This window comes from Meriones unguiculatus, chromosome 2, assembly GCF_030254825.1.
Source record: "Meriones unguiculatus strain TT.TT164.6M chromosome 2, Bangor_MerUng_6.1, whole genome shotgun sequence".
Lineage (NCBI taxonomy): Eukaryota > Metazoa > Chordata > Mammalia > Rodentia > Muridae > Meriones > Meriones unguiculatus.
The window spans coordinates 25,391,674-25,412,364 of NC_083350.1; the positions used below are offsets into that span (position 1 = coordinate 25,391,674).

Below are 20,691 nucleotides of genomic sequence, written 5' to 3' on the forward strand. Positions count from 1 at the left end.
TTAAAAGTAAAAAGCATGCCTATCAGAGCGCACAGTCCTTCACTGACTTAATGAATTTGGATGAATAGTCAAATGCAAATATTTGAAAATCTAACAGAATTGAAATAATAATACCACATTAATGATTTATTGGTTTTCTATCTCAAACCAAATTTTATTAAACAGAGATTTAAAACTAACACTGTTCAGAGCTCTAATGTGACCTGTTTCACTTGACTTTTGTGAAACCTTCAAAAACAGAGAAACTCAAGTTTTAAGTTAAGGCAAGCATGTCTAATTTCTTATAAGTAGACAATCACTAAGTATTCACCATGATAATCAAAGCAGATACAGTGATCAGCATTAGTTTCATACACAGTTGAGATGTAGATAATCTCCCATAGACAGATACTGCACATCAACTGACAATTTTGACAAACTTTCAGTGACTCCTGAAATCCTGAAGATGATTGGTTACAGCTATAGGTTACTAGTTAAAATCATTTCTTCCAGAACCCAAAATACTTTAGTGCTAATTTTTAAACCTCTTCGTATGCATGTAGTTTAGGCACAGGAGCATAAATGTAAAATCCAATATCTCCCACCTACACTGTTCATAAAAATACAGCACAGTCTGATTTCAGTAAATTATCTGGAGCATTTTCTGGGAATATTGTTATGAGCAAAATGGATATTTGACATTACAAAGAAGTGGCTTTATACGGAATTGAAAGCCATAACTGAGAGAGATTTGGGAACAGATGACTGAGTAGAATAGCTTTCTACCTATGGAGACCAGGTTTCCAGTAACTAGTCACCAAAGATATCAACATAGGTTGGTGATCATATTCTTAGACCATACAATGGTAATAGGAATAACTTATATACTGAACAAGAAGAAAGATTTCCAATCCGAATAATCAACAAAAACCAGTAAGGTACAAACCAAAAGGGATAAACTTAAGGTCCCTTTTATAATTGAAAAAGACAGGAATTAACAGCAACTCATATAAAAACTTGCAGTTACACAATTGCTATAGAATTAGCTTCTTTAGGAAAGCAATTTAATATAAAAATTATAGTATCCGGATAAAATAAGCAACAATTTTCTAATACTTCAGTGATTATTGAGTGGTCACCTAGTTGGTTCTGGACTGTGTTCTATAGAGCATCACTGACAAGTAGGAGTAATTACAAATGGAAGAGAAAGAGGTCTAGAAACCAGTCATATTGGTTTCATTTCTTGCTAATCCCACCCTCACTCCCTCATCTCCTCCCTGCCTCTTTCCAAGTCCACTTATACGGGAGGTCTTACTCCCCTTTCATCTGACCCTAGCTTATCAGGTATCTTCAGGACTGGCTGCACTCCTCTATGGCCTAGCAGGGCTGCTCCTCCCTCAGGGGATGGGGAGGGAGGTCAAAGAGCTAGCAATTGAGTTCATGTCAGAAATAGTCCCTGTTCCCCTTACTAGGGTACCCACTTGGATGCTGAGCTACCATGGGCTACATCTGAACAGGAGTTCTAGGTTATATCCATACATGGTTCTTGACTGGAGATACAGTCTCATAAAAGACCCCGTGTCCAGATATATTCGATCCTTGTGAAGCTTCTGTCATTTCTATTTAGGACTATCACTATTAAGAAAAAAAAAAAAAAAGTTGATTTTCCTCCTATATCAGTTAGGACTGTCCTTTCCACAGCAGTCCATAAGAAGAAACCATGCTCGAGTTTATGATTATTCTCACTTCGATTAACTGTTACCTTTTGTTTGTGATTAAAAATTCAAAATAGTAAAAAATCTTTATGTCTGACAACTGATTTGCATCCAAAAAAAATAATCATGGTTCAACAGGGCTGGCAAATTCATGATCTTCCTGTGTATTCAGCATGACTACCAGGGATCAGGGAAGACTCTTCAAAACCACTATACATTTGAAAAGCGGCTTCTCCCCTTTAGCATGGCTTGCACACTACAAGTATTACTCATGTGTGTGACATGAAACCTGTGAGTTATGAGACATTGTTGTCATTCCTTTTGTGAATTATGACTTTTGGTCATATGGGTTTGATATCAATTATAGGGGTACTTCACCTACATAATAGTGTGCCTTGATGCAGTTGCAATTCATTCTTATCTTTGAGGCATTATCACACAGCCCACAAAGGAACAAACTTAAGTTCATCTTGAAGGTTAAACACTCACAGGGAAGGATTCTTTTTTCCTTTAAATACTGCTCCTACATTTTTATCCAGTTAAGAGTTCTGTGGTTTCCCAAACTCAACTAGAGGAACATAAGCAATTAAATGTACCAGTCAATCTTGTTTACACTTTGGTGCACATGCTTGTGTGATTTCATATTTACACAAAATTATTTCCTGTATTGACTATCTGTGTTTATTACACAAGGAGGCTTTTCTTTAGATTTAAAATATTTCCTATGCTATATAAAAAGGAAGACTGGATTACATTGAAATGAAAATTAAAGTTTCTGTATCACACAGAAAGAATATATATACCAGAATAAATGTGTTTTTTTCTTTTTTCTTTTGTAAACTTGATAAGATAGTTTCAAGTAAATTCCTTCCAGTCAAAAGCCTACACCGTACATTCAAATCCTCATTTCACCATTTCCTAGCAGTGATCCACTATTCATTTTCTTCTTCTGTGAAATGAAGTAATAATGAAGATGTGTCACATGAGTTGTTACAGTTTTTTTTTTTTTTTCAAAGCTTAGACTACAGTCTGGTAAATGTTTAGGTATTAAGTGAGTCTAGCATATCGTGGTATTATTAGGTCCCTGTTTTTAAACGTGTCCATATATGTGAGTTTGCTAAGATTACATTAATTAAATACAAACTAGCCTAAGACCTTTTAGAAGTATTAACTCCAAACATCCTATACACGTACATTTAAACAATAACAATGCTCTGTTTAGCAAATATCATTAAGAAAGATCTGGTGCCAAGGCAACCGTTGATTAAAATAATTCATGTTACAGCACCTCTGATGCTTTATGATATTTAATTCACTTAACTGTACAAAAACATTCTTGGGAAAAAACATCAATATTAAGTTGATTATTCATTTACAACAGTGTAAGATTTATTCACTGAGAAACTGAACATTTAAATGGCATTTAATAGTCTTTTCTCCTGACTTGCCTTTGTCTTTAGACTTTTTCTCAAACAAGCATTCTCAGGCCAGTCTTTCAGACAAGTAAACCCAAATATCGCACATGTTGAGTTATAGTCTTCAACCAACAACAGAAGGCATGCTTTCTTAGTGGTTCAAAAGTAGCTGCACCCTGTCAGGTGTGCCTCTTGAGGGTCATATACTTATCAGGCTTCTACCCCTCCTACACAAACTACCCTCCTTCTCCTGCAGTGAGCCTCTAATCCCCGGATTAGATGTGGCTACCCTGCTAACCTCTGGCTTTAAGAAAGCAACAGAGATGTAATTTCAATTGTGGCTATTGTGAAGGGTGTTGTTTCCCTAATTTCTTTCTCAGCCCTTTTGTCTTTTGTATACAGGAGGGGTACTGATTTTTTTGAGTTAATTTTGTATCCGGCCACTTTGCTGAAGGTGTTTATCAGCTGTAGGAGTTCCCTGGTAGAGTTTTTCGGGTCACTCATGTATACTATCATATCATCTGCAAATAGTGATAATTTGATTTCTTCCTTTCCAATCTGTATCCCCTTGATCTTCTTCAACTGTCTTATTGCTCTAGCAAGGACTTCCAGCACTATGTTGAAGAAATATGGAGAGAGTGGGCAGCCTTGTCTTGTCCCTGATTTTAGTGGGATTGCTTTAAGTTTCTCTCCGTTTAGTTTGATGTTGGCTATAGGCTTGCTTCTGTAAAGCAAAGGATACTGTCATCAAAACAAAGCGACTGCCTACAGATTGGGAAAGAATCTTCACCCCTTTATCTGACAGAGGACTCATATACAGTATATATAAAGAACTAAAGAAGCTGAAAAGCAAAAAACCAAGTAATCCACTTAAAAAATGGGGAACAGAGCTAAACAGAGAACTCTCTGTAGACGAATATCGAATGGCAGAGAAGCATTTAAAGAAATGCTCAACATCATTAGCCATTAGGGAAATGCAAATCAAAACAACCCTGAGATTTCACCTTACACCCATCAGAATGGCCAAGATCAAAAACTCAAGTGACAACACATGCTGGAGAGGTTGTGGAGAAAGGGGAACCCTTCTCCACTGCTGGTGGGAATGTAAACTTGTACAACCACTCTGGAAATCAATCTGGCGCTTTCTCAGACAACTAGGAATAGCGCTTCCTCAAGATCCAGCCATACCGCTTCTAGGCATATATCCAAAAGATGCTCAAGTACACAAAACGGACATTTTCTCAACCATGTTGGCAGCAGCTTTATTTGTAATAGCCAGAAGCTGGAAACAGCCCAAATGCCCCTCAACTGAAGAATGGATGCAGAAATTGTGGTACATCTATACAATGGAGTATTACTCAGCAATGAAAAATAAGGAAATCATGAAATTTGCAGGTAAATGGTGGGACCTGGAAAGGATCATCCTGAGTGAGTTGTCCCAGAAGCAAAAAGACACACATGGTATATACTCACTCATATAGACATACAACATAGGATAAACCCACTAAAATCGGTACATCTAAACAAACTAAGCAAAAGAGAGGACCCTAACTAAAATGCTCAGTCCTCATCCTGAAAGGTAAAGAGGATGAACATCAGAAGAAGAAGAAAACAGGAAACAACCTAGGATCCTGCTACAGAGGGCCTCCGAAAGCCAGAAGAAGAAAACAGGAAACAACCTAGGAACCTGCCACAGAGGGCCTCTGAAAGCCTCTGCCCTACAGACTATCAAAGCAGATGCTGAGCCTGATGGCCAACTGACGGGCAGAGTGAATGGAATTTTATGTAAGAAGTGGTAAATAGCAAGAGCTGGAGAGGACAGGAACTCCACAAGGAGAGCAACAGAACAAGAAAATTTGAATACAGGGAACTTCCCAGAGACTCATACTCCAACCAAGGACTATTCATGGAGATAACCTAGAACCCCTGCACAGATGTAGCCCATGGCAGTTTAGTGTCCAAGTGGGTTACATAGTGATGGGAAGAGGGACTGCCTCTGACATAAACCAATTGGCCTGCTCTTTGATCACCTCCCCCTGAGGGGGGAGCAGCCTTACCAGGCCACAGAAGATGACAATGCAGCCACTCCTGATGAGACCTGATAGACTAAGATCAGAAGGAAGGAGAGGAGAACCTCCCCTATCAGTGGACTTGGGGAGGAGCAGGCATGCAGAAAGGGGAGGAAGGGTAAGACCGGGAGGGGAGGAGGAAGGGGCTCATGGGGGGATACAAAATGAATAAAGTGTAATTAATAATAAAAAAAAGGAAAAAAAAAGAGATGTCATTTCCTTAACAGGGCCATGTCCAATGCTCATGTGGCAGTTACCATTATAAAGGTCGGGAATGCAGAATGGAGGAGAAGAGACAGCAGCCAAGCAAAGACTCACTGCCTGTCATGGAAGCAGAACTGTCATCTCCACTGTCTATAGACTGAAAGGTTACTGAAGACCCTTTGGCAGGAGGGTATTTGGAAACAGGTGTCCACCTGAGAATCTACAATAACCACTTTACCTTCCAACCACATATCAGTATCTAAGTCACAATGCACAGAGACCCCAGGTAAAGTTTCCTATCTTTTTTGTTGTTGTTGTTGTTAAGGAAATCCTGCATATAATATGCTATTCCTAAGTTTGAAAACATACTTTAATGAAAATCAACTGTGGCTAGTTCAATAGAGCTAGCCATATTCTTATATCTGTTTCCAGTCCCTTTCTTCACAATAGAGAGAGGTTGTCAGGATATAGCCCATAATCTCACACTAGTTTGTTACAAATACTTTCTGAGTCATTAAATAACAATTATGATGAAGGGGGTTGGTTAGAAGAGAAATATAGCATGTACGTAAAGGAAGAATACAGTAAATATATATGACTTTATAAATTTATAAAATATACAGTGAATGGCAGGTGCTTCTTGAAATGAAGAAATCTAAGGGGCTCATTAATTCAAGTATTTAGTTATTAAATAATTTATTAGGGAGATGGCACATATCTAGGCAGTGACTCGTGTTAGAAATATAGAAAGGTTAAAAATCATGTACCCACAAATGACTCTCAAAGGCAAGTGAAATGCTTAAACATAAAAAGCGCATGACATTATCCTTCAGGAGTGCAGAAAACATAGTGGAAAGCCCATGGAACAGAGATTCAGACGGACTCACAAAGATGACCATGACTTAAATAGGATTTGAAGGGAATCTTAGAACATCACCCCCATATGAGAGAGCTGAGGCAAAGGGACTCGTGCAAAGAATAAACTGTGCTGACTCTTGGGAAAATAGTGAAGTACTGCAGTAGCTGATGGCTCTGGAGAAAATGGGAATCCTTGAGGGGCTCTACATACCTCAGGAAAGTCTTCGGAATCTCTGCTTTGCTCAGGGGCAGCTAGTTATTAGCAGCTAACAAAAGGATAGGAGCCCCACAAGGACCAAATATATCTGGGCACAGGGGTTTTTTCTGAAACTGTTTCTCCAACCATGGACCATGTATGGATATAACCTAGAACCTTTGCTCCGACGAAGCTCGTGGTAGCTCAATAACCAATTGGTTTCCCTAGTAAGGGGAACGGGGACTATTTCTGACAAGAACTCAATGGCAGGCTCTTTGACCTCCCCACCCCCCAAGGGAGGAGCAGTCCTCTTAGGCCACAGAGGAGGGCTTCACAGCCAGTCCTGAAGATACCTGATAAAACAGGGCCAGACGGAAAGGGGAGGAGGTCCTCCCTAATCAGTGGACTTGGAAAGGGGAGGGAGGAGCTGAGGGAGGGAGGGTGGGAATGGAAGGGAATGAGGGAGCAGGATACAGCTGGGATACAGAGTTAATAAAATGTAACTAATTATAATAAAATTAAAAAAATAAAATTATTAACAGGGAAAAAACAAAACAAACAAACAAAAAAGAGTGAAAAGTGATACACAGGTTACTGAAATTCTCATAGTGAAAGAAGACATAAAATGGACAAGTAAGAGATGGAGTCAGGAACACAGCTATAGAACAATACAAATAATTTTAAAGTGAGGGAGTCTAGGCATAGGATGTTTCTAGAGAAAAAGATAATTAGGAGAAACAACTTATAAAAATTTGTACCAGATACAGTAGGGCACTGCTGGAGTTGATGAGTTATGCCGTTGTAATGTCTTCAACTGCATGTACATAGAAAGAAAAGCCTTGGGAAGAGATAGCAAGCAGCTTGTTGTGTACTAGGCTTTAGGTCCTGGGCTTGGCTTTAGAGAGCTATAGGACATGCAGGCAGAATGAGAGCATATGAACCTGGTGCTTAGACTAGGCATCTCAGAGGTTGTAGATGTAGATTTGAGCAAAATTACCATACAACTAGTACTTGAAACAAAAATTAAACCAAGCTCAAAAAAGGGATATATGAGAAAAGTTATGTTAGCTCCACATAACAGCATACTTAATGCGCTTTTGCCAAAAAATTGTTAGATACCTTGGTTTAGAAATAGTGTTTACCCACTAATATACAACTAAAGCTGAACATTAAACATTAGAAAATAAATATTCTAATTTACATTGTCTTCCTCAGATTAAAAGGTAAAGCATGGAAACGAAAATGATTTGGAATCAGATATTCTATTCAGAAAACAATGACATCCCTACTTTGCTTAGTATATTTTTTTCCCATCACTTCATGGTGAATAATCAAGAGCTTTAGTAATCTGCACATGAGCCTGAACATGGTAAACTTTGTAGTAGCAACAATCTACAGTTAAAACAATGGGAAACGGCACTTTATAATGATTTATTACTTTCTCCTCCTCAAAGAAATTTGTCTTTGCAACAGAAAGAGACCATTACAGAAAACTACAACCAACTAAAACACAGAGCTGGGGAACCAGGGCTCAAAAGAAATATCTACAAAACATTCCCTGACACAAGGCTTAGGAAACATTTTGGAAGAGGGGGTGGAAAAATTGTAAGATTGGCAGGAATGTGGAGTTTCCTCTGAGATTGTGTTTCCTAGTAATGGCAGAAGCTATATCCATAAAGCTTCACCGACATGATCCGCTAAACATGAACTGAACAAGGACAATAAAAATAGACATGCCAAAATGGGTGAAGGTAGGGTTGTGGGTAGACCATGAGTCCTCAACACTACACAAAGTACTACAGGCAACTAAGGAATGCTCAGAGTGGGAGAAATAGTTTTCTATAGAGAAGAGCTCACCAATTGGTAATCCAACACTGAATGGTCAGCCCTGAAAACATACATACAAGTAAGCTTATACAGACTAGTAGGTCATATTTAGGAATTTATATGTATAGACATACATATATCTGTTTGTATACACTACAAATACTGCTAATAACAATTAATGAAAAAAGGAGGCTCTAAATTTAAAAAGAGAATAGAAAGGCATATGAAAGGATTTAGAGGGAAGAAAGGAAAATATTATATATTTTATATTATATTCTCTAAAGCAAAAGAAAAAAATCACTGTACAAAATAAATTTAATAAATAAAAGATCAAATGGTGTTTAAAAAGAGCCACATATATCTAGTACTCCTATACTCCTTTCTCCATTGTCAATTATAAGTTTAAAAATGAGAAAGGTAAAGGATACAGGTATAATTTTTACTAATTACAAGGTCTCTTTTTGTGTTAGGAAAGCAATTTTGATCTCTGAATAAATAATGTTCTTTCTTTCCCCCAATGGAGCTTATCTGGACTTTAACATGGCAAATTTCCCATCTTTTAGTCAGAAAAAAAATGTAAGCATATGTTATGAATAGGGCCTTTTAGTAAGTAGTAAAATGAACAAATCAATATTTAGTCTCAGACTAGACATTCTTTTCAGCTTTATCTTACAGACATGTTGAGACTTTAATACAAGAATATTTGTTAAGGTGTCTGTTTTATAGTGATGACTTCAGAAAACTTTAGAAAATAATGAGCTTTCTGTTTAACATGTATGTAATAAAAAAAGGGCTGTAGCAACAAAAAATGTTTCTTTTTGCAGTCTTATAACAGTAGTCCTAAGCAATGGTGAAATTTTTAAAGAAGAAATATATGACTTTTTTCTTTTCCCAAAGGAGATGGTATTTTGGCCTAACTTTGATTTTCCTGTGGCGCTGGAGGCTAACCTGAAACTTGAGCGTGCTGGGCAAGAAGGCTACACTGAGCAACCTCAGCGCCCTTGCTGGTCTCCGTTAAGCAGTGACACTGTGTACCTACCACGCTGCTCATCTGATCCCACAAGTGCACAGATAGTCTGTGGGATTATTTCACACCAAAAAAAAAGAAGAAGAAACTCTTTCAAAATCATTCACCAAGAGTGAGAGACTGTATAGCTTAATAATTCTAAATCATATGGGGCTCATGCTATATTCTAGGTCTATTAGCTGTCAAGCACAAAACCCAGAAAGGCACTCTCTGTAATCTTGTTTCCTCATTTACATACCAAGGACAATACTAGTATCTACTTCAAAATGATTTTATAAGAGTCAGACATGTATTTCTTGATACAAGTCTCAGATGGGGTTTAAGACTAGATAGTCACAGTTTCATAGTTAGGCTTAGGTTGTTTAGGATTTAAGAAAACATTTGAAGGTCTAGAAATATGTTTTTTAAGTTAAATACAAGATATGATAGAGACTGATTTAGGTGCAAAACTTTAGACTCACCAAGATAGGATAGATAGTATTTTCTTCAAGGTTGCCAAATACAAATGAGCTAAACATTTTGAACGTAACTAAACATTTTGAACGTAACTATTACGTAAGGCTCTCCTGGTTGTTTTATAACTGTTCTTACTGTGTGTGGTTTATTATCAATACGTCCATATAAATTTGGGGAAAAACTTTTAGCACCTTCAATTTATACTACTCTTCTCTAACTTTTTGTTATTCTGTAGCATATCTCATATTACACACTGTACATTTAATTATTATTTTTATTGTCTATTTTCCCCATGAGAATATTCCATGAGGAAATGTATTGCTGCTTATTTTTTAAATGACATATTCTAAAAAAAATTACTAGCATGACCCAAATATATACATACTGTTAAAAAGACTGCCATGTAGCATTCGAAAGAAAAATGCATATAAATATTACTTTCGCTAAATCTTTCTATGGAATCAAAATGGGAGACTCTTCTGCCCCATTCACACACAGTGCTGTGTGACAGTGGACATCAAAGCCTGTCATAAAGAAATGACTGATTATAAAAAAAATAGTGAGATTAAAAATTTCCAATATCATACCTAGAAAAAGTACTTTGATTCTATAATTCAAAAAGAAGTGAATGTAAATTTATAGAAATCTACATTAATTTATAAAAAATTGGATTTCCTCCAAGATATACAAACATAAGTAAAACACTCAAAAGTAAATAATTAGGCTTAAAATATACATATTTACAAATGCAGCTGAGACAGAGAGGTGGCCCACACAGGTTCCGCCAGCTCTAAATTCACAACAAAACCTTTTATGGCACTTCTGTGCATCTGTAATGGGGAGAAATATTTTTTGTCCCTGAGTTGGTAACTAAAATGCAGTTAATTACAATTTTATAAAAAGAAACTAAAAAGTTAAAAAAAAAAGTAAATAGGCCCATTCAGATCCATATGCCACAGTTCCTTTCATTTCGATTAGCTAAATCTGCCAGCTACCTTCTCACTGATCTAGTCTTATCTGACAACGATGGTGACTTTTGACCCTTTTTACTGTATGTTCAGTTGTGTCCTGAACATATAATATTAAATAAGAGTCAAGGCAGTAAAGACAAATACAAATTTATTTCTTAGAGAAATAAATATGGTTATGAATAAAGTCCTTCTAAAATTCTTTTAATTTTTTTTATTTTTATTAATTACAGTTTATTCACTTTGCATCCCCCTGTAGCTCCCTCCCTCTACCCCTCCCAATCCCACCTTCCTTCCCCATTCTCCACTCATGCCCCTCCCCCAGTCCACTGATAATGGAGGTCCTCCTCCCCTTCCCTCTGATCCTAGTCTACCAGGTCTCATCAGGAGTGGCTGCATTGTCTTCCTCTGTGGCCTGGTAAGGCTGCTCCCCCCTCAGGGGGAGGTGATCAAACAGCAGCCCAATCAGTCATGTCAGAGGCAGTCCCTGTTCCCCATTACTATGGAACCCACTTGGACACTGAGCTGCCATGGGCTACATCTGTGCAGGGGTTCTAGGTTATCTCCATGCATGGTACTTGGTTGGAGTATCAGTCTCAGAAAAGACCCCTGTGGTCAGATATTTTGGTTCTGTTGCTGTGCTTCTGGAACTGCTGTCCTCTCCAGGACTATTTCCCACTTTACTTTGAAAATTTTAAAAGCTGTGTAAAAATTAACATTAGAAGCCCCATCCCTTCATCCTCAGTTAGAATGTTATTTTTCACCGTAAAGATATCTATGTAAAGGAAAAGTAAGTCACACAGAAGGCCCACTTAAGAATCAATCCTGCTTCATTTACAATTTTTTTCTATGGAGGTCACTTTTTAATAAGCTTTCCCCTATTAGCACAATTATGTCATATAAAATCATAATAATAACTGATCTAAAAAGAGAAAAAATGTAGTGATAAAATGACTCCTAATGATTTTCTGCAATACTCATAGATCAGTGTCTTGCTCAGCCATCATCAGAGAAGCTTCTCTCTGCAGAGGATGGGAACGAACGCAGAGGCCCACAGACAGACACTACAGAGTGACAGACCTTGGAACACTCAGTCATTAATGGGTGTCTCCATCTCCTCTCAGAGCTCAGGGGTCCTCGTGGAAGAAGAGGTGGCAAGAGTGTGTGAGCCAGAAGAGGTGGGGGACACCAAGAAAATGAGGCCCTTGAATCAGCATCAGCAAAGTTCATATGAATAATAAATTCATAAAATAAAATCATAGTGCAAAGAAAACACATCATTTACAATATTGGTTACATAGTATATCTACATGTTAAAATGCTAAGGAAAGTATATAGATAAAAGCAAACACACTGTATAGGAAAATATTCATTGGATCGAGAAGTTGTAATTAATCTGCACATAATTTTTTTTTTTTTCTGAGACAGGGTATATCCTTGGCTGTCCTGGACTCATTTTGTAGACTAAACTTCACAGAGATCAACCTGCCTCAGCTTCCTGGAGTAATGGGATTAAAGGCGTGTACCACCATACCTAGCCCTAGACATAATCCTAACAATATTATATTATTGCTAAAAAAATGTAAATATACAGTATATTAGAAGCCCTGAGGCAATTTTATTGAGGAAGCACATTTTGTATTTACGCTATAGGATATAAGATTCATGTAAATAAGTTTTAATATCTATACATAAAAATGTTGATCCACCAAAATAACTGTGACACATAAATTAAACCACATAGTTAAGACAGTCTGGTAAGTAAATCTTAGTGTGCTCACGAGCACACAGGAATTTCTCTGCAGTGCTGATCAATGGGTGTCAGCTTTAAAAAGAAAGATAGAAATAGCAGCAGCATATTGTTTAAGTGTCATGGCAAAGGTTGAAATCATCTCAATCAAGACTCAATATTTTTCTCCCAGTTTTTCCAGCTGTTCTCTTCCAATTAAGTACTCTTCATTTCAAATACAGTTAATTAGTTCCATTGATCACAGCCAACACTAGGAGGCTTTATCCACACCTCTTCACTTCTTTGAGGCAAACGCTAACAAAAGCCGCTAGGTCAAGCTTTAACTGTTCTAAGACAACATTCATACCTGCTCTTTCTCAGCCAGAATTATAATGTCAGAAACAGTCATCCTGCTTTTAGCAAAAATACGAAATTATATTTTACATTTTACTTAGTTAATGGTCAAATTACTTCTAAGAATAAGTCTCAGGTACAACAAAGATAAAATTAAATAGGTACCCACATTAATCTAAATACACAAAATTGTGTCATGATATAATTTCTAGTTATTTTATGAAGAGGTATCATTAGCAATTCCTTCAAAATAATCTGATTTTATTTCAAAGGTACTGGCTAAACTGGTCAGCCTTTCTTTTACTGGTGCTGGTATTCGACAATGGTGCTCATCCCAAAATAAGACTGTGCTCAAAATGGGTTTTTCTCGTTACATCTACCATATTTTTCATAATGCAATTTATATAGGATTCCAGTCAATAAAAAGAAATATGGTTTTCTTCTAAACTGTCACAAAAATCTATACCACCGCTTAATCAAGTCCCACAGTCTAAAGGCAACCTGAACCATCAACAGACGGCAGCGTGCTCCCTGCTCTGGCAACATGTTAACGAAGGCTTTTTTGGTTATTTAAAGTCTTTGGATATTGAACAATCTTGCTTCTAGTACCCATAGCATGAAGCGAATAAATCAACTGACAAAGGCCATTCGTCACACACATTTAGCCAAATTAAACAGATTAAAATACATGGTAGGCAGCATGAATTAATTCTCCAAATGAGACTTACACTAAAACGTCATTAAACTTGTAAGAATACAGGCGTGAGCTTTAATACAATCTCATGAGTTTATAATTGCATGATCTAAATTTTAACTAGTTTCTTAAAGTTAATTTGAGTGCTCACAATGATCTTTATTCAAGAATTTCACTGCTCTGTTCTACTGTGGCAAGGGCATTCTCTTTGCAAGAAATTAAATAACTACTTTTTTATATAGAAGGTCTTTAGCTTTCTAGGGATTTAAGAAAAAAAACACATCTATAGTATTGTTTTTAAATATAATAAAAACAGGAGCTAAAAAGTATTTTCTTACTTACAAAGCATCTGCAAACGGAAGATTTTCTATGGTTGTTATTAAAATGAACTGCATTAATTGTTAAATGCTAAATTATTTCTGAAATTTTGGATGTACCTAATGATATTTATATTCAAATCAGATGAATTTTCACCATAATACTTATATGTTAAAAATTGGCAATCCAAGTCCAAGTGTATATGATCCCTAGATTATATATATATATACAGGTAACAGTATATAGACTGAACAGGTTGTAGTTACATATTTAGGAAATCATGTACACCTATATTCCTACATTTATGTGTATGTATGCATGTATGTAACAACAGAGAAAAAAGAAGCCATGAATTTGAAAGAGAGCAAATGGAAGAAAGAAAACAAAAGGGGAAAAATGTTACAATTATCATTTCAAAAAATAAAATAAGTATTAAAAAATAACAAGGGAACATCATCATCTCATGTTATCAGAAAATCTGTTGCTCTTCTACTTAGGCAAAATTTATTCAAAGCCACTGCCTAAGGGTACAGTTCTTAAACATAAGCTTTCCAATTATCTAAGGAAATCACTGAGCTCTCTCAACTTCTTCCCAGTGGAAAAAATTAAAGGCATTTATTAGGTGGTAATAGTAACAGACTTGCTACATATTGCTCTGTAAGAAAGAAAATTCTACTTTCAATTTTTTTTTTTAAATTTACTCTTATTTTTTTGGTCATACTTTAAAAAATTATTGGTTAATATTCACATTTAAAAGTAATTAGATATTGTAGTCACATTTTCAACTACTGTTAGCCATCTGTACCCAACTAACCAAAAAAAAAGAACAAAAACAAAAAACAAGAAACAAAATGAAAAAAAAAAACCCAATAGTTTCAATAAAACTATCAGTCTGTTTATTATCATTAGTACACTCAAAGAAATTGAGCACAATGAATGTGGAGATTCAGCAATTAAAATTAGTCAAAATGATTCAAAGATATGCTAAATTTGTCATATATAAACTTTATAAAATTTGCTATATGCCTGGTTCCATGATGGATAACACATGTAAAAGTCTTTGCTATCCACTCAAATTCAATAACTTTAAAAAGCATCATTCACTTTCTCAGTTTCAGTACAAAAAAATATGTACATTTCTTACACGACCCATTCTATATACATTGTTATTACTACCTCATGGACATGCGTATTCCTCTACATGTTCAAGACTTTAGTAATGTTTCTAGTTGCACAACTAAAAGGCTTCCAGAACATTAAGTGCCCAGCTCACAGGTATGTGACATATGCCATCCTGTACCAAACCAACAGTTCCACTTGAATTCAAGTTTCCTGGCTTCCTTTACAAGACACAACCCCAATAAGTGACTGAGAAAACAGTTTGAAACACTGATCAGAGCTCCAACAAATTATGTGATTTTGCCCATGCCTACCAGTAGTGATGTCATCATCCACAAGGTCATGCTCTTCTTCCTGGACTTTGGTTTCTGGCCCTGAGGCATCTGGAGCAGCTGTCATAGTCTGCATTGCTTCCGCTGAGACTCCAGCTATAACACATTAGAGTGACAAGATTTCACTTTACAAACTGAAAGAAATGTAGTGAAACTTGTAAAGTTTTTACTACTTGAAAGATAACATTCAATATTGTGTAAGATACAAACAAATGAATAAAGTATTTATCTCTACTCTATTTATTTATATGGGTGGACATGCATGGGTCTATCCTATATTTAGTTTTACTCAATATCTGCAACAAGCAGACAAAAATGCTGATATAAATTTTATTTTTACTTGATTTGTTTCACTAACACTATGCTATCTGATTTAGATTGAATTGTGCTGCAATCAGAAACAAAAATGTACAGTGCAGAAATAATTCAAAGGTTTACTCTCTTCCATGTTACTGTGTTCACAACTTGGGGTTGGCAGGTAGGTGAGGACAGGGAAGTAGCTGTGTTCTGAGACAAGTATTGATTCTAAAGAAAAACATTTCTTTCTATGAAAGAATTAGGGATGAGGAACAGAATTATCACACCGAATGGGTTCCATTCTGCTAGTTTACACAAATGCCTTTATCACCTGCATAGCCATCTTTTTCTCTGTCTGAAGATATATTGTAGTGTTACTTTGCATTTACCATATAATTTCAAAGTTGGCAAGAGGAAGTAGATTTTATAGTGTTTTAAAATGATTATCATCAATCTATCATGTGTACTATAGAAGTGAAAATTTCTAACCAAGTCTTTTAAAGAAGTACTTTAATAATTGCTTAAAAAGGAGCAATACAAATGCTTTACAAACTACGTGCAATAGATACTGAAGGATTTCTTTTGTTCTAAGGTGTACAACACAATTCCCCAGGCTTTCCAAAGGCACCCAGACAGAAAACATCCTTAGCTAATTCACCACCGTGAATGATAGTAAGCTGGACTCATCAGTGGGTAACCAGAAGATCTACAGATTGAATATGGAAAACAGAATGTACAAGTATAGGAGTATCACCTGTTCAGAGCTGTTCTGGAGCACTGGGAGGAAAAGAAGAAGTGAAGAATTAAGGGAAAGAAGGAAGGGAAGGAATAAAAACAAAAACTGGTCCCCAGTGAACAGAAAATGATGATGCTACCACTCTAGGAAGTGTATTTATTTCTGGGCTCACAAGATCAATTTTAACATGAAGGAGGGTTTTATTAGAAAAATACTAATTATGTAATCTACGCCACTCACCTGAAAAATAATCACAAAGAGATGGGGATAGAAAGGGAAACAACACATTCCTAAAAGGACACAATGTTCAAATAATAAAAAAAAATCAAAGATAATTTTTGCATACTGAATTAAAACATAACCTTTGAAATCTCATTCTTTGCTAGCACTCAGTAATTCTGAAAACGATGAGAAAAACTGGAATAAAAATATCAAAGAACAATTTGGACAGTAATGATTAGTATTTTCCTTTCATCGATTCAATGAAAGTGAAAGTTAAGACTTATAAGTAAACCATTTATATTCATCCTATTGAACCAGAGGGACAAAGAAAGTTCTCAATGTGACACTACTGCTAGGTTCCGAAGCCAGAACTAAAAGACAGGCCTTCTGACCTTAAATCCCAAGTCAAAGTCACTTCAGCACAAGGTTTTCTTGGAAGTGAGTCCTTGGGACAGGTGAGTGGTGTTACAGAACATCACAGCATAGCCACAAAGACTTAAACTCATACCATTCAGTGTGAATGCTGTCAAGCCATCCATGCATAGAGCTTAAACAGCAAACACATATATCTCAATGGAACTGAGGTCAACAACCAAAAAACCCATACTTATATTTTTTCTTTAATAGATCCATTTCAGAACCGAGGTTAATAAAACTTGGAAGAAAAATAAAATACAACCAAGTAAAATCTTGCATGCATAGAGTGTCAAATATCCTTATTGAAATATTAGCAAATAGGAGTTAGGCAGGGTAGTAAATGCCTTTAATCTCAGCTCTCAAGAAACAGGCAGATTGATTTCTGAGTTGGAGGCTAGACTGGTCTACATAGAAAGTTCAATAACAACCAAGCTACATAGTGAGGCCCTGCCTCAAAAAAAGGGGGGTGGGGATAAAAGAGAGCATGTGAGGAAGGCAGGGAGGAAAACTAATTAATGAATTAAAAAAGTAGAAGCCTGGAATATATATAAATGTTTATATAATACGGCCAAGAGAACTTTACCACAGGATACAAGTCTGGTTCAGTTTAGAAAAACCAAACAGTTTAATCCAAAGAGTGATCTAAAGAATATCATGAGATCATAGTAATTATTTGATGAAAGTTTGACACATCTTTGAAAATGACTTTTTCAAAACTATAGGAAAATCAGGAATTGAAGGGAATTTTTTCAGCTTATAAAAAGATGTAAAACTTGAAGTTGACATTTATATTTAATGAAGGAAATCCGATCCTTTTCACTCTATAATCAGGAATAAACAAGGATTACACTTAGAACACATTTGCCTATTTAACAACATGGAAAACTCTAACAAATACCAAAACAGAAGGTAAAACATATGCAGTTTGGAAAGAACAATGCAGACTGCTCCTGTGCGATGTTTAATTCTAGGTACCGATTTGACTGAGTTCACACACACAGTCAGCTCTTAAGCCACCTGGACTTTCATACTTAGACTGAGCCCTGACAGTAAGTTTTCCCGAGCTCTACCTTGCACATGACCTATTGTGAAACTTAGCCTATTTGGCTACATGAACCAATTCCCCTTAGTTAATCACCTCTCTTCCAACTACCTACCTATTCATCCATCCATCACCCACTATTGATCCTGGTTCTATCTTTCCAAAGAACACTGACTTAATACTATTCAAGGGTAAAATAATTGCCAATGTAAAAAAATCTAGAGAATTCCAAAAGACAACAACAAAAATTAGTTATTACAGAATAAAGGATAAATCTTGAATCATTCCTATTACCAACATCCCTTCCTTAAAGCTTCTTTTTGCAAGGACTCTACAGACTCTCTCCCAGCCTCTTCTCATTGACAGTTTCTAGTTTCATAGCCTATACATATATGCACTCATGTGTGGAGCGGGGTTGGTTGGGGGGTGTCTATATATGTCTTTCTCTCTCTATGTGTGTGTGTGTGTGTGTGTGTGTGTGTGTATGTTTGTAAATATGTGTTTTTCTGTGTGTGTGTGTATATGTGAGTCTGTATGTGCATGAATATGTGTGTCTTTCTGTGTGTATATATGTGTCTGTACAGGTGTGTCTATGAGTTTGTATGTCTGTTTGTGTGCATGCATGCACACATGTAAATTAGATGCTAGGTTTCCCATATGGGAACAAATATGTAATATTTGTCTTTCTGAGTCTAGTCAAATTTATTATCATTTAATGTAATTTCTAGAACCATCTATTTATTTAAGAATTTCATAATTCCATTTTATTTCTAGCTTAATAAAATTCCCCTGTGTCTATCTCCTCCAGAGTAACAAGACCTGATGCTGGCATGTACTATGCGGCTCTGGTGAGGACTTCCTGGTCAGTGGTACAGTAACAGCATGAGTGTGAAAAGAAAGGTTACATAATGATACAAGAAGACAAAGCAAGTATGGAGTTCTTCAGTCACTCTCAAAGGACATCAGCAAGAACTGAAACCTCTCACCGGGCCTCACCTTCGACATGTTCCTCCATCTCTCAATATTACCACACTAGAGACACAGCTCTCATATATGCATCATTAAAAGGAAAGTACATCCCAACTAAAGCACACATCATACATAAAACTAATTCCAAGTGAATTATGTAAATGTAAAATAAAGCAATTAAACTTTTTAAAATAAAAATATCATTGAGCCCTAAAGTTAGACCTGACATTAAAAGCATAATCCATACAAAGAAATATGGATTAGGTGGCCCCTATCAGGATCAAAACAACTTCAGCTCTGCAAAAACACTATAAAGAGGGGGGAAAAAAGACAAAACACAGACCAGAGAAAAGAATTTTTTAGGACGGGAATCATATAAGGAGAGCAACAGAACCAGAAAATTTGAACACAGGGAATTTCCCAGAGACTCATACTCCAACTAAGGACTATTCATGGAGATAACCTAGAACCCCTGCACAGATGTAGCACATGACAGTTCGTGACCAAGTGGGTTCCATAGTAATGGGAAGAGGGACTGCCTCTGACATAATCTGATTGGCCTGCTCTTTGATCACCTCCCCCTGGGGGGGGGAGCAGCCTTACCAGGCCACAGGAGAGGACAATGCAGCCACTTTTGATGAGAACTGATAGACTAAGATCAGAAAGGAGAGGAGAACCTCCTCTATCAGTGGACTTGGGGAGGGGCATGCGGGAAGAAGGAGGAGGGAGGGTGGGATTGGCAAGGGAGGAGGGAGGGGCTTATGGGGGATACAAAGTGAATAAAGTGTAATTAATAAAAATAAATTTAGGATCATGATTGATGATGTGTGACTGGCAACACACAAATGAAACTAGGGATAACGAGGGACAACTGTATTGTAGATGTTGATGGTACTCACTAAGGGTCACAGTTAAGAAATATCTTCCTGACAATTCATCCATAAATTCTAATTTATTTGAAATTGTACTCATGTCATTGTGTGAAAAGTTATATACATGTGTGTATGTATATGTATATATATATATTGTATGTATCAATGGGTTAAATATAAGTAAATAAAAAGATGTGAAAAAAAGAACCATATACCCAACAAGAGACCAGTACCCAGACTGCACAAGAAACTTTCCAAATCTCACAGTAAACAGGGTTCCAATTCCTCCTATTAACGAAAGTGTGTATGATGCAGTAATTATTGTTAGAGAATGAAATCATATGTCCTCATGAAAACTAATTCTTAAATATACATGGCACCATTATCTACAAAAGCAAAACTATGGTGAGACTGTAAATGGCCAAACTGCTACAATATTGTAATTCAGTCATATAGTGGAATGCTGTGCACAGCATTTCAAAAAGGGGCAGTTCTGATAGTTGCTGCAATATGCTCACTAGAAACTTAAAGAATCACTTCATCTAATGACCCCAAACAGCCAAGATGGTGAAATCTATTGCAACAGAAAGGAGAGCAGCACACTAGTCTAGCATGAGAGGAAGTGGGGTATCAGGACAAATGCTATTAAGTGGTGGGGCTCACTCTCAGGTGAACATTTTCCAAAACGGACTGATGGCTGCACAGCTGTATGAATAAGCAAAGAGCTCTCCGAATTGTGTGTGTGTTTGGGGAAAATTTGGAAAATGAGTTATATGTCCGTAAATATACCTATAAAGCAAGTCTGGCTTTCTAACATTTAGTATCAACCAAGCCACCTATGCCACTACGTGTACACTATGGGTACTCCCAAAAAAA

General features: G+C 36.5%; 1 protein-coding gene across 4 annotated transcripts in view; it reads right to left on the minus strand.

Moving 5' to 3' along the window:
• Wdr7 (WD repeat domain 7) overlaps positions 1-20,691 on the minus strand; it is a 315,838-nt gene that overhangs the window by 165,734 nt on the left and 129,413 nt on the right. For all 4 annotated transcript variants that reach the window (XM_060377177.1, XM_060377176.1, XM_060377178.1 and 1 more), the window contains one exon: positions 15,243-15,356. In XM_060377177.1, the coding sequence (XP_060233160.1) occupies positions 15,243-15,356 (114 nt within the window). The remainder of the gene's footprint in view (positions 1-15,242; positions 15,357-20,691) is intronic.